The sequence below is a fragment of the Ochotona curzoniae genome, unplaced genomic scaffold, assembly GCF_017591425.1.
Source record: "Ochotona curzoniae isolate NIBS_2020 unplaced genomic scaffold, NIBS_Ocur_1.0 contig_2599, whole genome shotgun sequence".
NCBI classification, from domain to species: domain Eukaryota; kingdom Metazoa; phylum Chordata; class Mammalia; order Lagomorpha; family Ochotonidae; genus Ochotona; species Ochotona curzoniae.
The window spans coordinates 3,662,311-3,680,250 of record NW_024465520.1 but is presented as its reverse complement, the minus strand read 5'-3'; the positions used below and the strand labels follow the sequence as shown (position 1 = coordinate 3,680,250).

Sequence of the window (17,940 nt, the reverse complement as noted above, 5' to 3'; positions counted from 1 at the left end):
AGAAGTAGCAGGTGATGGCTCACGCACGTGAGCCATGCATGTAGGAGACCCAGGCTTTCAAATCAATAATTCTTTCATAAATGAAAAATATTTGGATGAGTGAGTGAATTGATAGATACACAAAGTACCACGGTATACAGTTTGATGAAATTCGTATAACTACGATTTTTACAAAGTGGTTTACCTGTGTTTCTGACTTTTGCACCCAATTATAAAATTTTTAGTCCAGAAGCTTTCATTCCCTTTCTTAAATGTTACTTATCACAGCACTGGCATATATAAAGTCTATTTCAGAAATTTTTATGTAGTGAATGTAAAATGTACACACTAAAATGTATGTAACGAAGATGAAAGAAATATGTAATAATAGAAGCAATGCATTAAGAAAATACATGAGTGAAAGAATATGATACATAATTTCAGTGAAACAAAATAAATGCTAGCAGTAAAATGATATTAAAGTGGCTATTCAAGCATGGAGATGAAGCTCCAGGCATTGTCTTATTTGGGCTCTGTGAGAAGTGCTGAATTTAAATCATTAAAAATAAAAAGGAAAGTACATTTAGCTTTCTGGTTTCTGAAAGGATGCTTTCAAAATAGCATTCAGACCTGAGTTTTTTTAAGGTCCATTACAAAGGAAGTATTTGAGTAGTGGGAGTGGTCTTAAACTTTGTTTTGATAATGAATTTTCTAAGTTGTAATGCCAAGATATATTGATAAAAGCCTCTGATGGGATCATCCAACCTGTGCAAGTCCTGGAGAACTTTAAATGCTAGAGAACTTCCATGAGGCACTCCAAGTCAGATGGTATTGAGTTGACGTTCTATTTGTTTTTTAAATGTATTGCCGATTACTGTGATGAAACTGAAAATAATGGCCATATTAAGCTTAATTTGTTCTTATGTTTGATATAACACAAAGGTCCATCCAAATGTAACAATAGGTGTATTTATTGAGCAACCAACACCTTTCCTACCTCGATTCCTGGACACATTGTTGACACTGGATTACCCAAAAGAAGCACTTAAACTCTTCATTCATAATAAGGTAAATATTTGGGGAGATGAGGATTTTCTGTGATGTTTTTGTTTGTTTATGTGTTAGTGTATCAGGGCTATTGGTTACTTATGACAAAAAAAAAAAAAACCCACAATTTTCATTGGACCAAGTTCATTATGATTGCAGAGCAGCCATTTTCATGTTGCTCGACATAAAAGAATGAATTATCAAAGGGCCTTCCATCCCTTGCCTTTGGGTTGGTCCTAACACCTTCTTTCACAGAACTGGCCAGCGAGTTTTTGGTACATTGGTGTAATGCTACGAGCTGATTCTGAAACAGCTTCCAGATAGCGTGTTGTTTATATCAATCACTTCAGGTAAGCTCTTTCCCAAAGGATTTTGACACTGCCATTTCCATCAGAAATGTCTGGAGCCTCCCACTCACCTCCCATGGCAGTCCTAGTGTAAAGTCATTTTTTCTTTCAGCAGTATCCTGGTATTTGTATTATCTGAAAAAATTCAGTGGCTTTAAATGATTTCATTGTCTCGCTTCAAGCCTCATATGTGTGTTCATCATTTTTCTTTTTTCCTAATGTACGTGTCAAAACCCAGCTTCATTTAAGAGTGAGATAGTGGGTGTTTTGTCAAATGCATTTGAAAATATCTAACACAGAGAAGTATTTTCTTTCCCATGCTTCCATGGGGTCTCCAATCCTTATTGGTAGGAGTTTTTGTATTTATTTAAGATTAAATCTGCACAGCTTGTGTGATCAGTGATTTTAACAAGCTGGGAAAAGCTTTTCAGGAGATTTGAGGTTAGACAATGGCAAGCTCCCCAGTGCTCCAGAGATGGGGGTGAGATAGTCTGAATTTTAGCAAAGCTCAATCACAGTGAAATGTTGGTGACTTTATCGTGAAACTTGCATGTCAGTCAAATTTTGTTTAGCTTCTGTTTTCTAAAAACAGAAACCTTATGTGAGCGTTATTTCTCTTTGTCACTTCAAGAAATATTGTTAATGTTTTCATTTGCACAATATGGTTTCTTATAGCAGGTACTAATATCTATATGACTTAATTTGACATCTCAGGAAGTTTAACAACATACGCTTTAAATTCGCAGGCCACATTTTTTTTCTGTTTAAGTGGTTTTAAATGGTTTATTGCAATAGATTGAAGTGTTTATAGAAGGAAGGACCCGTGGAAAATGTAGTTTATGCAAAAACTTAACTAGATGTCTTAAAAATTCTGAAGTCTTTTTTTCCCATGATATTGATATGTTTGTCCCATGCTTTTAATGACTATTATTCTGTCCATAGTTGGATAAATACGTGAATTGTGGGCTGCACGACTTGGTGAAGCCCCTGCTACATGTAAATAATTCAGCCATCCTTTTGTCTTATTTTCTCCAATTTTCTTTTCTTTTTTTTTTTTTTTAATATCTTACAGGAAGTTTATCATGAAAAGGACCTTAAGGTATTTTATGATAAAGCTAAGCATGAAATCAGTAACATAAAAATAGTAGGACCTGAAGAAAACCTGAGCCAGGCCAAAGCCAGGAACATGGGAATGTAAGTTTACACTCATTAGAGTTACACTACTAAAGGACTGTGACAGCAATATTTCGTTGGAAAATTAATATAACACAATTGGATGTTTCCTCTGTGTGTGTGTGTGTGTGTGTGTTGTATTCACACACAGTCATAGCCCACCCATACACTAGGTTTGTGTATTTATGTAATTATATATTTCACTTGTAAAGTGTCATGGAAATTACTGATCTTGATAGCTAGGGATCAATATTGTAAAAGAAGCAATGAATTGAATCTAGCGAAAAACTGAAACAAGAAGGTTAGGAGGTGACTGCTAACAGCAGTGACGTGCACTGGAATTTATTGTCTGAAGTTTATGAGGAGACAAACTGTTGGAAGAAAGGCGTGTCGCTGTTCCAGTTGTCTGCTGAAGTATTTTAGCACGTTTGCCACTCATACAGCTTCTGAATATTCAATACTGTGACAATAATCAAGACAATGCTCAGCTAGGAGAGTGCTGGTTGAGGATGTCAGGCAGGGTGTGGAGTGCGGCTGAGTAGCAGGGCTGACGTCTCGGTAGCCTCTCGTCAGGAGAAGGGCTGTGGTCTAGCGGCGCTCAACGCCTTGTGTTGTGGAAGGACAGGCCAAGAGCCTATGAATGGTTCCTGGCCAGTAGCTTAGAAAATTGTGATGTACGGATGCATGGTGACAAGAGCGGAAAGTGATTGCGGGGAGGTGAGTGCGCAGAACTGAGGACTCGGAAGGAGGAGAGTTCCAGATGTAGCTTTTCCGTGACATCATGGGGTCAGCAGCGAGTTCCTTAGAATTCTGCTGATAACAGTTCAGACTCTTCCAGGGTGCTTGCTGATGGAAAGACAGGGCGGCAAATGTCTCAGAAAGAATTCTAGGCAAATCTGGTTTCGAAATGTCTAGAGTCGAGGACACTTAGGTCTCCAGGACTCACTTCAAACTGACATGCTAGAGCTGCATGATTTGCATCGTGTGTGTGAATGCAAAAGTACTGTTGTTTTTGGAAAAAAAAAAAAAAAACCTATTTACTAACTCTTATTAACAAAAAGAACAAGGCATAATATGAAATTACAAATTGAAATTTGGGCAAGATGTTTTATGCCTTAAAATGTTTGGCACATTGAAAATACATTTTACCTGCCCTGAACTTTTAATGTAGGTCTGTCCGAATGCCTTTATGTTAGCATTTTCCACCAGCAGATGGTTATTTTATCTCCTATTTCGTTTTCATTTTCCTTGTCAGGGATTTCTGTCGTCAGGATGATAAGTGTGATTATTACTTCAGTGTGGATTCAGATGTCGTTTTGACAAATCCAAGGACCTTAAAAATTTTGATTGAACAAAACAGGTACTGAGATTCAGTGTTATAATAATTTTCCACATCTCTATACATACACTGTTTGCCACCGTTACATAAGTTGAGGGACCTTGTACTACTTTATGTAACTTTAAATTCTTTCTCTTTTTTAAGAAGATGTATTTGTTTATTTTAAAGGCAGAGTTAGAGAGCAGTACCCAAAACAGAGCAACTTTCCCTTTGCTGGTTCACTTTCCAAATGGCTGTCACACGCTGGGCCGAACCAGGCTGCAACCAGGAAGCTATAGCTTCTTCTGGGTCTCCCACGAGTGTGTAGGTACCCAAGCAAGCGGTGAATCTTCCACTGCTTTTCCCAGACCCATTATCAGGATGCTGGATCGCACATGGAACAGCCAGGTCGCAGGTGGGCTGCTGGAGTCATAGGCACGTGGCTTCGGTGCTGCACTACCAGGCTGGTTCCTCTGGCTTTGAATCAATCGTCGTTAATTACTGTCAGTGAGTCATAGGGAAAGCAGCCTGAAGACAGCTTGAACTTTTTAACATGTATACTCTTAGTACCATAAATAGGATGTTTGCCAGTTTTTCTTGGCAAGTTTTTCTATTTCAAGTTAGATGAAATTATGATATAACAGATACTCATGAAGTTTAGGGTTGTTTTGTTCTCTGTGGTTGTTTTAACTTAGAAGGTTGCTGCAGGTGCAAGTGTCTAGCTGAGAGGTTAAGATGCTGATTACCGCGTTGTGCTTTCCCTGGGTTCAGTTCCCAATTGCAGCTCCTGGCTTTTAGCTTCTTCCTGCTGGAAACCCTGGGTGCAGCAGTGATGAGTCAAGTAGTTGGATTTCTATCTTGCACGTGGGGGACTTAAATTGCACTCTGAATTTTTATTTCTGGCACTGGCCATGCATGGAGATGAACCAGTGGATGAGAGATCTCTGCCTGCCTTTACAATAATTATTTTTAAATTCTTGCATACAGAGCCATTGTTCATCGTATCTGAATGGAATTTTAGTCTATAAGGCATTCCAAGCCGGATTTGTAGTTTTACTCACTAGGAACGGGTACTGCTTGTTCATACTTAATTGCAGTGGGACAAACACACATGTCAGCTTGTACTCAAGTTGTTCATTTGTTATCACCACTGCTAAACTCTGCTACTATGGCTTTCCATAGTTCACCTTTGATGAGTTTTTATTATGTTTCAGATTGTGTTTTAAGTATATTTTTTTGTATTAAAGAACTAATTTCCATAACAGGTATATATGGGAAATGTGCTATGTTCTCTTCATCCACCCTGAAGCAATTTGTGAATTTGAGAATTCAGTTTTCACTTCAAGAGGTTGGCCCCCTTAGTATGTTATAATACAGGACCATCGTTTTATCTTTCTGTGGATACTTAACCTGTCTCTAACTATCTTTAAATTACAGGTGATTTTTTCCAAGGTTGGTGAATAAAATCTTGGTTACTTGACAAGAAAAAGCAGTTTGGATGCTGTAGAGATAGGGAGCAGAGTATAATTTGTAATTTTTTAAAACTACTGAAATTCAGTTTAATGTTCTGAATTTGCACCGCTGATCTGTTATTTTGAAATGCAGCAGAGGAATGCATATCCGCTTTTCATATTGACATGTTTTCATTTTCTGACTTTGTGGCAGGCACTGATTGTGAAATAGTTAATGAATGTATGCTATGTATTTAACATATATCCCCTGCGTAAGTTCATTTAATGCTTTAAACCTTCTGAAAAAAAGATTTCCTTCTTAAGGCGCTCAGCTGTCATCTTGGTCCCTTGCCCTTTGGAGAGCTGGTAAAATGCAGGTGATGTCCCGAACTCCACGTGTTTCTGATAATGATCACAGGCGTGTATTCATGTGATGCCTTAGAGTTCTTCCCTCATTCCCAAGCATGCTGTTTCCCTGAGTTACGTACATAAACAGATACTGCAGGAATGTTGAGTCTGCTTGGCTAAAGGACAAAGAATGAGATGCATCTTGGGCATGTGGCTTTCCAGTACCTCGGCTGCTGTCTTTCTTCTTGTCTCATCTCTTGTTTCTGCCTGGCTTCAAGTTTTTACTCGTTCCGTGCATGGTACAGTTCATTCTCCAACTGCTATTCTTACGTTTCTGTTCTCAAGGCAGAGAGGAACTCGGCAGATGGATTTTCACTTTCCAGGTTTTTTGGTCCAACCCTATTTCAAAGGCACCGTGTTTACAAACTTTGAGCTTTTTAACTAAATATTTGATCCTGTAAGTTATCAACTTTGATTAATACTTTCCTAAATTAGTATATATATATATATGTATATATATATATATATATCTTAATGCATGGTATTCTAAGCCAAGCAAGATTTGTGTTTCTAGGTTAGTATCTTAAAAAAAAAAAAGGGAAAAATGAACCCAAATTGCTATTTTGCATGTTTTGAATTTATCTGTTTTATTTAATTTTTATGTAGAAAGAGACCATCTGGTCTTCATAAGACCAGTCATGGTGAAACAGTTTTTTGTTTTTATTTTAACTTTAAAGAATGTTTGATCTATAATCTCTTGGAGTAATTGGCTAGCTGAGCTTTTCTTAAAGAAATGAGTGGCACTACTGAACTTTAGAAACTAACTCTATAAGAATCTCAGATTTTATTATCTCATTTGGAAAATATTGAAATTATCAGTTACATCTCCCTAAGGAGAAGCCTTGAATATTTTGAATTTGTAACATATGGTTGTCTTTAAAGAGGCCTTTTTTCCCCTGCTCCTAATGAGACAGAACACGAAGGCAGTGGTTGTATATGCTTTCTCTTGCTGTGACAAAAACCCACACATTGTATAAGCCAGTATCAGTTGAGATTTATTTGGGATGTGGCCTTTAATTTGGGCCGTCCAAGGGCCAGCCGCTGCATCTGTGAAAAGGCCTCCGTACTATGGCCTAACTCATTCCTACAGTGGTCATGCATTTAGGAAGGGACTGCTCACTTCATAGTCCCTCCTCTCACTGCCATCACAGTGGCAGTTATAGTTAAGCACGAGCCTTAGGGGAGACATCCAAACCACGTGGCAGGCAGTTACTTCCTCTTTTATCTTATAAAGTGGTTGCAGAACCAGCATGTTCAATGTTACTCGGGCTTAGTTAGTCTAACCACACCTGTTTTAAAAGGAAAAACAGCAACAGAGAAAACATACCTTAGAGTCATTTGGGGATTAACTTGAGGAAAACTGGTGTACTTACTAAGATCTGAGCCCATTTCACTCATATTGTTTCTGTTCAACAAATACAGATTAGATATTTTAAAATACCAGATGCTGTTCTGTCTGCCCATTAACTGTGAAGTATTTGTTTTGACTTAGTCTAATAGTTACTTGAATGAAATTGAAGCCAAATTAAATAATTTTAGTAATTTCATCCTCTTGGGTGTGAGGTATCTTTAAACATATTTTTATATTTTATTAGTCTTTTCAGTGAGTTCTATTTTTATTACTCTTACTTGAAAAATGATTGAAAATTAGTGGTGCACTCATGTAAGAAAAGATACTAGCAATACTTTTTTCTTTTAGTTTTTGGATTGACTTCATGTGTTAAATGACCTTTATGTGTTATTTGTCATGCTGAGACCAAAACACTTGATTCTGTGCTAATTCAAAAACCAGTAATGGCACAGTTCTTTCTCTCTCTCTCTCTCTCTTTAGGAAGATCATTGCTCCTCTTGTGACTCGACACGGCAAGCTGTGGTCCAACTTCTGGGGGGCGTTGAGTCCCGATGGCTACTATGCTAGATCTGAAGATTACGTGGACATTGTTCAGGGGAAAAGAGTGTAAGTCACTGGCCTTCACTTTTTGAAGTAAAACAGCATCATCTAAGGATACAGCATCATTCATAATGCTTTAGCTTTGTTGTTATTTATGTCCTTATATGTTTAATAGAAATTATTTAAAAACATGGGGACTACTGGAGACCCTGAATTTTTAAAGAAATTTTTAAGAATTTGTTTTTATAATGGAATAAAACTGAAAAACTGCTTAAACTTCTAAGTCTTTAAAGGTCTGAATTCATTGTGGGAAAGACTAGGAGACCGTAGACATGCAATATGCATTCCGTGGCTGAGAGAGAAGTGGTACTCTCCAGGTCACAGTTTGGAAAGGACATTCAGTTCAGCCAACATTTTTTAATAGCCTTGGTGAAGGGTTGCTTTAATAGCTTTAAAAATGTATAAGTAAATAGACAATAATAGTACCAACCTCCGAAGCTTGTCGCTGTTCTCTGAGCCTTCTCTCTGAAACAGCTGATGTTGTGCTGTAAAGACAGATTCCTTCAGCAGTTTATGACTTCTGTTTCTAGAGATTATGGAGTCTTTGCACTCCACAAAGAAGTAAGACTTGTTTATTTCTCAAATCCACATTGGATAGTTTTGAAACAGAAATATAATTACAATTGAAGTAATTTGGTTAATAAAAAAAACTGGGGGGGGGGGTGTGTGGACATCATTCTTTTCTCAAACCAATTTGTACCACAGTGATAGTCTGTATGCTGCAACCAAAAACCCCAGAGATACCACCCCTAAATTGGCATTTATAGAGAGGGGCAGAGACTTGCCCCTTAAACTCATCAAATTATGGTGAACAGTCTCAGGTAGTGTCAGATATTAGACGTGCTGTTGATTCCTGAATTTATACACATAAAATTTATCATAGAGATACAACACAAAACAATGTGGCATCTTGGAATGTGTTCTGTTCAATTTCAGAGGGATCTGGAATGTCCCCTACATAGCTAACATATACTTAATTAAAGGAAAGACACTCCGCTCAGAGATGAGTGAAAGAAATTACTTTGTTCGTGATAAATTGGATCCTGACATGGCTCTTTGCCGAAATGCTAGAGAAATGGTAAGGGAATCAGTCATGGGGGGCTTGAACGCATCGTATGGCTTGCTTTACCAGTGGGCGTGTCACTGTGTTTTTAATGCCTTTTTCTTTCTAATTTGTAAGTACTAGCCAATTTTTTTGATTCTGTATTGAAAACTTGAGAACAATTTTGGAGAATAATTTGTGAACATTTACCTTGGAAATCATTTGAGGAGGTCAACTTAAATAGGCCGACTTGTAGGCAACCCAGTGGATTGAGGTAACAAAGATAAAATTGGTACAAGAGAACTTTGCTTTTAAAATACATTTTTGCTTTCATTTAAAATTCTATAATGAAAATTGAACTCATTAAAATTAGTTTAAGCTTGAGTGAAATAATCATTATACATTTAATCCTAAGTCCCAATTGTGCAAATATTTAAGTGATACAATATTTATCTCAGAGTTACCATGTGCTGTATTTATAAAATGTAATTTGTAAAATCAAGTAAAAGTTTTAGATCTAGATTGATGGACCTGATGGGTTAAAAATATGTTTTTATTTTGAAAGCATTATCCATATTTTCTGAAATTAAGCGTAGTGTAGTGTATATCATTAGACTCCAACTATCAAACAACAACAGCAACAACCAAATGGTTTCTTTACTACTATTCTGAGACAGGGGCTGAGATATAGAGTATATTTCATCTGTCTGAAAACATAATGATACATTACTCTTCTAAAAATATATATTCATTATACAATGTAAATGAAGGAAACATTTCTTTCAATGTATAAATATGTCTTAAGACGTATTTATATGATTTGCTGTTGTCGAAATGATTTTATTTACAAAGTTATGTGGACAGTTCTGGCTTCTGGAAAAATCAGAAAAGTTGGCAAGTATTTTTTTCCGTAGTTTAACAAGGCATGTTTTGTTTCGATGTTTCTTTTCCTGTAAGCCTGTATCTGTTATGATTGTTATTGAATCTTCTCAGTGCCTTTGAGTGTATTTTGTGCTCAAGTTTGGCTGTTTGGATTCTACAGCGCATCCTGGAATGGCCTCTCTCACTTATGTTTTCTTTGTCTTCATGATGTGTCTAATGAGAATTCTACTAAGGAATGAGCTTGAGTTTGTGTGCAGAACTGCCCCCTCACCAGCACCGCCCAAAATAAGGAAATAAATAAATAAAAAGGGAATGAAAGAAGGGGCTGACAAGGCTGGGGTTTCTGTGTGTGCTCTGAGCTTTGCTTGTCCTGCATGTTTTTTCTGAAGGACATTTCAGAATGTCAGCTTTTGTTCAAGAGCGGCTTTGTACCTGGCGAGTGCGTGTACCAATCAACTTACCCAGTGCTTCTCTTCATTTTAGACTTTACAAAGGGAAAAAGACTCCCCCACTCCGGAAACCTTCCAAATGCTCAGCCCCCCAAAGGTGTTATTTTTTTTTATTTATTTTTACTCATTTTCTTTCTTTTACTTAATGATAGATATGGTATGTTACCCAAAAGTTAAGATTTGCTGAAGAGTGTTCGTTGTGTCTATCTTGGTACAGTCTTGGTACTCATGATTAGTGCTCTGCAGTGAATGTGTGTGCGTTGTTGGGAGAGACACCTGGTGTGACCGCCAGTTCTGGGTTCTTTGAGCTGACTTCTGTTTTGTGGTTGACAGGTTTGAGTTAAATTCAAGTCCCTTTTGACTCGATTTTCTTAGTGTTTGATTTCTTTTTATAGGAGGAGAAGAGATAAGAATAGTTAATAAGATAAGGCACCTCTTGATTAAAATGAAACTTTAGTACTCTTCATCTTTTTTTTTTTTTAACTTGATCCCTAACTCCTTTATCATTAAACAGGCGTGAAAAGAAGCATCGTAATCTCAGTGCTCATTGCCATTAGGGCAAGGCTATGAGACCAGTTTGATTTAGATGTATTTATGCCGTGTGACTACTTTCTCTGTTTAGTCCTTATAAGCCACTTATAACGTAAGTGAAAGATTGATGAAATAATGTTATTTTGAATTCTTGTACAAAAGTAAGATATTGTCTTTGGAAGGAAAAGGAGCCAAAAGAGGTAAGGTGCATTGCGCTGCACTGTCTCAGAAGTATTTCTGCTTTCAAAGAGCATTATTTTCTAGGATAAGTGAGGAAGGGAAAAGCAATCCGCTCTTTTGTTGTTGTTTTTTTTCTGCAGTTGTGTCAGTACTACATACTGCAAGTTAGTTTTATGTGTGATTGCATACATGATCAAAATTGTGTTACTTTGATTCATGCATGTTTTACTTGACAGAAAAATTCATGTTCATGAAGGATGTGTACAAACTGAAATTAACATCTCTACTTTTTTTCTAAGGTTACTTTTACTGCTTGTATTTTTTCCTCTAAGATTAATATTATTATTTTTTGACATAGGGTATGTTTATGTACATTTCTAATAGACATGAGTTTGGAAGGATATTATCCACTGCAAATTACAATACGTCTCACTTTAACAATGACCTCTGGCAGATATTTGAAAATCCTGTGGTATGTACTTTGTACCCAACTTCATTTTTTATACCGATTTTTTTTAACTATATACAGTTAAAATACGAAATTTTCATTTAAAAATGAAATAACGCATTTGACGATTCATAAAAATAGATCTAAACTGAACTGAATTCAGATATATTAGGTTTTTGGGGGGACTTGCTGATTTTTATTCGTATTTGCTTTATGCATTCAAAAACAGTGGTCTAAGTTTTCATCGCAGTTTCAGAAAAACTTTGTAAATACATATATGTAATACATTTTATTTTTCAAAGAAAACTTAAGAAGGTAGCTTGGGAAAATGCTCGGTATAATTTTGTTATTTTTTTCTGAAAAAAAAACTTGAATTTACAACAAAAACCTGGAAGGGTTTGCAGAACAAGCTGTTCCGCACATTCAGAGTATTCACTTGAGGATATGGTTTCCTCTTAATCTCTAGAAAGTTTTTGTTGTTTTTGTTGTTGTTTTTATGCAACTTTAAGACATAAGAGAAAACTTTAAAAAGTTGAGGGAAGGTACTTATGATGAAAAAAGTGTGGATTTCAAGCGTTTATAGCCAGAATAAACTTTTTTTTTAATGTGAATTTTTTGAAATTCCTCGTATGTAATTTTCTCATTGATTTTGTTGTGTTTCGTTTGTGGGGGATTATTTTTAGTCTGCACTGAAGTTTTTTCTCAGTATCTCCTCATAGCTATATTTTATAAAAGGAAATCCAGAATTTTGTCTAATAGTCTACATTCAAAAAGAGATCATTTTAGACTTTCTTCCCCCACTCCCGAGATTTGTTTTAGTTATTTGAAAGGCAAAATGGCAGAGGGAGAACGAGATGGGAAGAAGGATGTGTCATGTTCAAGTTCGCTCCCTGAATGGTCCAGTTGCCAGTGTTGGCCAGGCTGAAGCCAGGAGCCCGGAACCCAGTTTGGGTCGCCCACCTAAGTTGCTCAGGTCCTTGAGCTAGCCACGCTCTGCTGCCTTTTCAGGCACATTGTTAGAGACTTGGATCACAGTCAGGAAAGCCAGGACTTGAACTGTTGCTCCAGTATGGAATGCCAGTGACACGATGTAGGTCCCTCATTTCATTGTTTTGATTGTAAATCATTCCATGTTCTAATGTATTACGTCTAAATACTGAATTTTAAGATACCCAGCAAAATAACTTTTTAGCTAACATTTCCAAAGCAAATTGAGATGTTGTGGTTTGTGGTTTATATGCCAGAGATGAATCAGAGCAAAGTTAAGTTTATACTAATGAAAAGGAATCATTTCTCAACATAAGGCCCTATACCTTCATTTTGTCAACTAAAAGAAGTTAAAGCGTTGGTGACCCCATAATCATTCTTTGATTATTAAAATCAGTTATAAGTGCAGAAATTAAGAGTTTGCTATACCGAGACAAGTAAGGCTAGTCAATGCATTAATTAAATTCCTCTAATTTATTGGTAGGGTTTGCTTATCATTTACTTCTAGTCAATAAATGCAGATTCGTGCAAGCATGCATGGTTGACGTAATGACCTAGTCTGTGAGATGACACAGGTTCCCTGAGGCATGCAGTACTGTATAAATAAAAAGTCCCTGCATTGTAGGATGGTATGAGCATATCCCCAAATACGGAAAACATTAGCATATTTAAAATTTTGAAAATCCCTATTTTTCCATCTTATGCTTTTTTTAAATTAGCCTTGAGACCCCCCCATATTTGCCAGATAAGTGTTTCTACAGAACGTATTTACTTTAATAATGCCCTTTTTTTTCTTGACAGGACTGGAAGGAAAAGTATATAAACCGTGATTACTCGAAAATTTTCACTGAAAATATAGTGGAACAGGTCAGTATTCAAATGGTTATGATAGTTGGAGCATTTTTGTTGTGTTTTCCCAAAGGCAACATGATTAAATTTGAAAAATATTGAGAAATGTTGTGCAACTAGAGAAACATCCTCCAGGTAAATTTTCTGTGATTTCGTTATCAGTTATGCACATTCAGAGATCATAATGTAAACAGGGAGGCTGTGGAGATGAACGGAAAACTTAAACATTTTTCGTTTTCCCTTAAGTTATCTCATTTGAGAAGCAGAGAGATGGATAGAGCAGCTGTGGAGGTGCCATTGGCTGCTTTGCTCCTCGGCGCTGCAGCACGTGGGACTGGCTCAGAACCAGAGTCAGAGGGAGAAGGAACCCCACTCCCAGCTTGTGGGGGCAGGAACCCCGTTAGTGAGCGGTTCCTTGTGTCTGCATGGCACGGAGGGAGTCAGGAGCTGGAGCTTTGGGATACTGGTGTAACTACTCGACTCAGCGTCAAGGTCAACTCTGAACTGAGCCTTTTTCTTTTTTAAGAATAATTTATTTTTTATTGCAATGTCAGATATACAGAGACGAGACAGAGAGGAAGATCTTTCAGCCACTGATTCACTCCCCAAGGGGCCGTAATGGCCAGAGCTGAGCTGATTTGAAGCCAAGAGCCAGGACTTGAACTTCCAGGTCTCCCACACGGGTCCAGGGTCCCAAGGCTTTGGGCTGTCCTTGACTGCTTTCCCAGACCACAAGCAGGATGCTAGATGGGAAACGGGGCCTCTGGAATTAGAACTGATGCCCATATGCGATCCTAGGCTACTGTGCTGGGCCCTGAATTGAGCCTTTAAAAAATGATTTCTGCCATGTATTCCAGCTTTCTGAAATCGTTAAAAATAAATCATTTACATTGCTGAGGAGTAGACTTCTATCAATGAAAATTTGAAAGAAACTGACTCATTTTTTTTAAAAAATGAACTATAATTTTGGGGAAGTTCTGAAAACCATTGCTGAGAACTTATATTCAAGGATACATGGTACCATCAATTCTGAGATGCACCGTTGTTTTATAAACGCTAAGAAAAATACCACAGCCGATTAAATCAGGCCACAATTTTTTTCTAGTCCTTTAGAAATATAAAATACTCTCTTTTCTCTGGCGATCAGGCAAGTCTTTCTCCTTTGACTTAAGATTTTGTGGTGAATTTTTCTGCGCATCAGAGGAACTAATTTTAGACTCAGTGCAGCGTGGGTGCTGTGTTCTCTCATGAGTGTGCCGTGTTTTACAGCCTTGTCCAGATGTGTTTTGGTTCCCCATATTTTCTGAAAAAGCTTGCGATGAGCTGGTGGAGGAGATGGAGCACTACGGACAGTGGTCTGGGGGAAAGCATCATGTAAGTTGTGATTCCAAGTGAAAAAGGAGAGTTATCCTGCGGGACAAAGAATAAATAACCGGGGAAGGTCAAGGGGCTATGTCTTTATTTTCGCGCCTCTCTGAGTCCTCAGACCAAATCAACGGCAAAGACCAGGACTTCCTGCGAACTCTGCTTTTAGTCTCACCTTGCTCCTAGCTGATTAGTACATCCTAACGAGTTTTAATCTCCCTGGACCTTGGGTTCTCAGTCATGCATCTAACTTCACGGATTGGTCAGCAAGGGTCACTGTGTGGAGGCTGGCGATGGCTGGAAGATGGATGCCCTCAATGGGAGGGGCTTGTCTTTCCCAAAGCCACTTTATATTTACATTTTCACTGCAAGCTGTAGTGACAGTAGTAAGATAAAGGATCTTGTTTGCTGTCACAAGTACTTTCTGTTTCTCTGGCTACCTTTGGTGTGATTCAGTGTTGTGTGTAAATTCAGTGGCAAAGGTTTGCCAAGAAGTGTTCCTTGCGGTGCTTCAACGTGTTGCTTTTCCTGCGAGAACTCATGGATGCTGGCTGTGTACCAAGACAGAGGCATCTTAATACAATAGGATGGGATAGCATCACATCCGCTCCAGGGTGTCTCTCCACAAGTTAGCTCATCAGAGAGTTCATTCAAAGATTCAAAGTATGAGATAAACTTGAAGTCTGTAGTCTTTGGAATAATGTAAAGCAGCCATTAAAGGACTTTGAGCATGACAGTAATAGGAGTGAAGAATGTTCCTGGGGAAAGGTCATTTTCAGTGACTGGTGATTCAAAGGGCAGCAGGTGGACACTACCCACCCACAGCTAAGGCTCTCTGGATGGCCACGTAGAAGACAGAAACAAAAGCACCCTGTTTTTCAGGAGATGTATAAAAACCTAGCAAAGCCAATGTATTGTTTAATTAATTCTCATGTATTCATTTAACAAGTAGGAAAGGAGTCTACTGATGCCGCAGTATTTTGCTTTGTTGTTGGTCCATTTGCACAGCCATGATAGCTCAGTTATTTTGATAGTTTCCCAATGAACGTAGATCGTACGCCATAGTTGAACAACGGCTAAGTTTGATTGTCCGTTATGATTGCTGGTTGAGAAAAAAAATGCCAAGAGAGCGTGAATTGCCTGTGGGTTACACTCTGAGTTGTCACTGACCCTGTGTCTAGGATAGCCGCATAGCTGGTGGTTATGAAAACGTCCCCACTGATGATATCCACATGAAACAAATTGGTCTGGAGAATGTCTGGCTTCACTTTATCCGGGAGTTTATCGCGCCAGTTACCCTGAAGGTCTTTGCGGGATATTATACAAAGGTAACGGACGGTCCTTCTGACACCCCCGCCTGCTCCCTACCAGTGTTTAGACAAATGGGTTTTATTCTTGTCTTTCTTGTTAAGTGAATTCACTGGGTTGTTTTGCTTTTTTTTTTTTTTTTTTTAGGGGTTTGCACTGCTGAATTTTGTAGTGAAATATTCCCCTGAGAGACAGCGTTCTCTTCGTCCTCACCACGACGCTTCCACATTTACCATCAATATTGCGCTCAATAACGTGGGAGAAGACTTTCAGGCAAGTGTTCCAGTTTTCAGAAACTTCTTACGCAAAGGGCCATTGTCTTAGCTGCTTCTTAAGATTCTCTTCAGGAGGCACGTTTGGACTTTTGTCTCTGATCAGCAATTAAAAACAGTGAGCTGACAAATTTATCTGTTTTCACTCCTGCAGGGAGGCGGATGCAAATTCTTAAGGTACAATTGCTCCATTGAGTCCCCGCGGAAAGGTTGGAGCTTCATGCATCCCGGGAGACTCACACACCTGCACGAAGGACTTCCTGTCAGAAACGGAACAAGATACATCGCAGTGTCCTTCATAGACCCCTAAGTTATTTGCTTTCCATGGAGTTGAATTCTCTTTGGCAATGAATGACTGGCGTGAACATGGCTTTGAAGGTGCGCCTGAGAAGACCAGAGGAATATTTAAATAACTCTTAACGGAACAACTTCACTTTGGGACAAACATTTGAAAAACTTTTTTTTAATATAAAAAAAAATTGTTTGAAGTTTCTTTAATATCTGCTCTGAGCCTCAAAACGCAGGTTGAAGAAGAGAGAAAAAAAATTCAAAGTAAATATTTATTTCTGTGCTTTACTGTCTCTGAGAACAGTGACAATTTCCTGAGATTTTTTTCTTCAAGTTGATAAAATGTTCAGGTACAAAAGGTCAAGTGACAAAGAAGTTTAATAATATTTTCTTATTTAAGAGTTGGGAAGAATTTTATTTATCGACATGTAGACAAAATATAGATGCAATGGATATAAAATGAAAATTAATGAGTTTTGCAATCTTGAGACTTTGATCCTGACTAAATTTGCATGCAGTTCTGTGAGTACATTTTGATCACGTACTCAGAAAGAACTTTGCAGTCGTTGCCATGGGAACATACGAAAAACATAACCATGTTTTTGCTCAAGCCAATGCAAACACAAGCAAGAAGCATGTCTTTGCAAAGGTCTTTGTTTTGAGTACTAGGCCGATTAACTTGCAGTTGTGTTAGGAATGAATCCCCAGTTCCTGTAGGAGAGCAATGGACCTTAGCATTCCTTAAAGCTTATCAGGTATCAAAAACTAGGTTTATTTTTTTTTTAAATTCCTTCTGCTTTAATGCTAGGAAATAGTGAGAAAAAAATTTCATTGAGTTTAAGAAAGCTCACATGTTTTTTTTTTTTTTTTAAGCAGTACTTGAATTTTGTGTTAGGAAAATAAAAGTGTTGAGTCTTACTTTTTTTGCTCTTTCCCTTTCCATAGCTTCTTTTTTGGGGGTGGGGTTCTGTTCTATTTTAATCCTTTGGAGTCTTTTATTATCTTCCCTCCATCCCACTTAAAAAAATTATCCAACCAAAAAAATGTGTTGATCTTTTTTTTTTTTAAGACCATTTCTCTGAGGTTTCAGATATCTTTATTGTAGCTACTGTTTTAATTTAAACTTGAAAGTAAGTTTTAATTATGGTGCCAAAATCCATTTTTTCTAACACTATGTGTTAGAAAATTATGAAAAATAAAATAATTTAAGATAAGCGTTTGTTCTCTTTTTGTTGATGATGTGTATACGAAGTGTGTGTATTATGGGATATTCACAATTTGTCTCGATGCACAGGTTCTGATATTTTCTTCGTTTTGCTCGGCAGGTTTCTGACAACCCCATTCATTTAATTATAAATTGAATTGTAAAAATGTTAACATAGAATGACCACTTATTTGATTCAATTCATTTACAATTGAGAAAATAGAGACCATTCTTTTTTAAAAAAAATTTTAAGGAATTATTTATACTTTAAGGCAGGGTTACAGAGAGAAGAGAGAGAGGGAGAGAGAGATCTTGCCTCTTCTGGCTCACACCCCAAGTGGCCAGGATGACTGATGGGAGTTCATGCAACACTAAGAACCAGGCTTTTCTTGCCTGTCTCTCCTATGGATACAGGGCCCAGGGACTTGAGTCTTACCTCTGCTGCTTTCCCAGAACTGGAT

General features: G+C 37.6%; 1 protein-coding gene across 1 annotated transcript in view; it reads left to right on the top strand.

Annotated features, from left to right (window-relative positions):
- The window catches only part of PLOD2 (procollagen-lysine,2-oxoglutarate 5-dioxygenase 2), a 51,785-nt gene extending 34,905 nt beyond the window's left edge, over positions 1-16,880 (top strand). Inside the window, exons 9-20 of the mRNA XM_040974895.1 lie at positions 922-1,047; positions 2,446-2,567; positions 3,802-3,906; positions 7,555-7,680; positions 8,611-8,752; positions 10,082-10,144; positions 11,117-11,230; positions 12,995-13,060; positions 14,312-14,416; positions 15,589-15,735; positions 15,863-15,988; positions 16,142-16,880. Of these exons, the coding sequence (XP_040830829.1) occupies positions 922-1,047; positions 2,446-2,567; positions 3,802-3,906; positions 7,555-7,680; positions 8,611-8,752; positions 10,082-10,144; positions 11,117-11,230; positions 12,995-13,060; positions 14,312-14,416; positions 15,589-15,735; positions 15,863-15,988; positions 16,142-16,297 (1,398 nt within the window). The 3' untranslated portion in view covers positions 16,298-16,880. The remainder of the gene's footprint in view (positions 1-921; positions 1,048-2,445; positions 2,568-3,801; positions 3,907-7,554; positions 7,681-8,610; positions 8,753-10,081; positions 10,145-11,116; positions 11,231-12,994; positions 13,061-14,311; positions 14,417-15,588; positions 15,736-15,862; positions 15,989-16,141) is intronic.
- Positions 16,881-17,940: the final 1,060 nt, after the last annotated feature.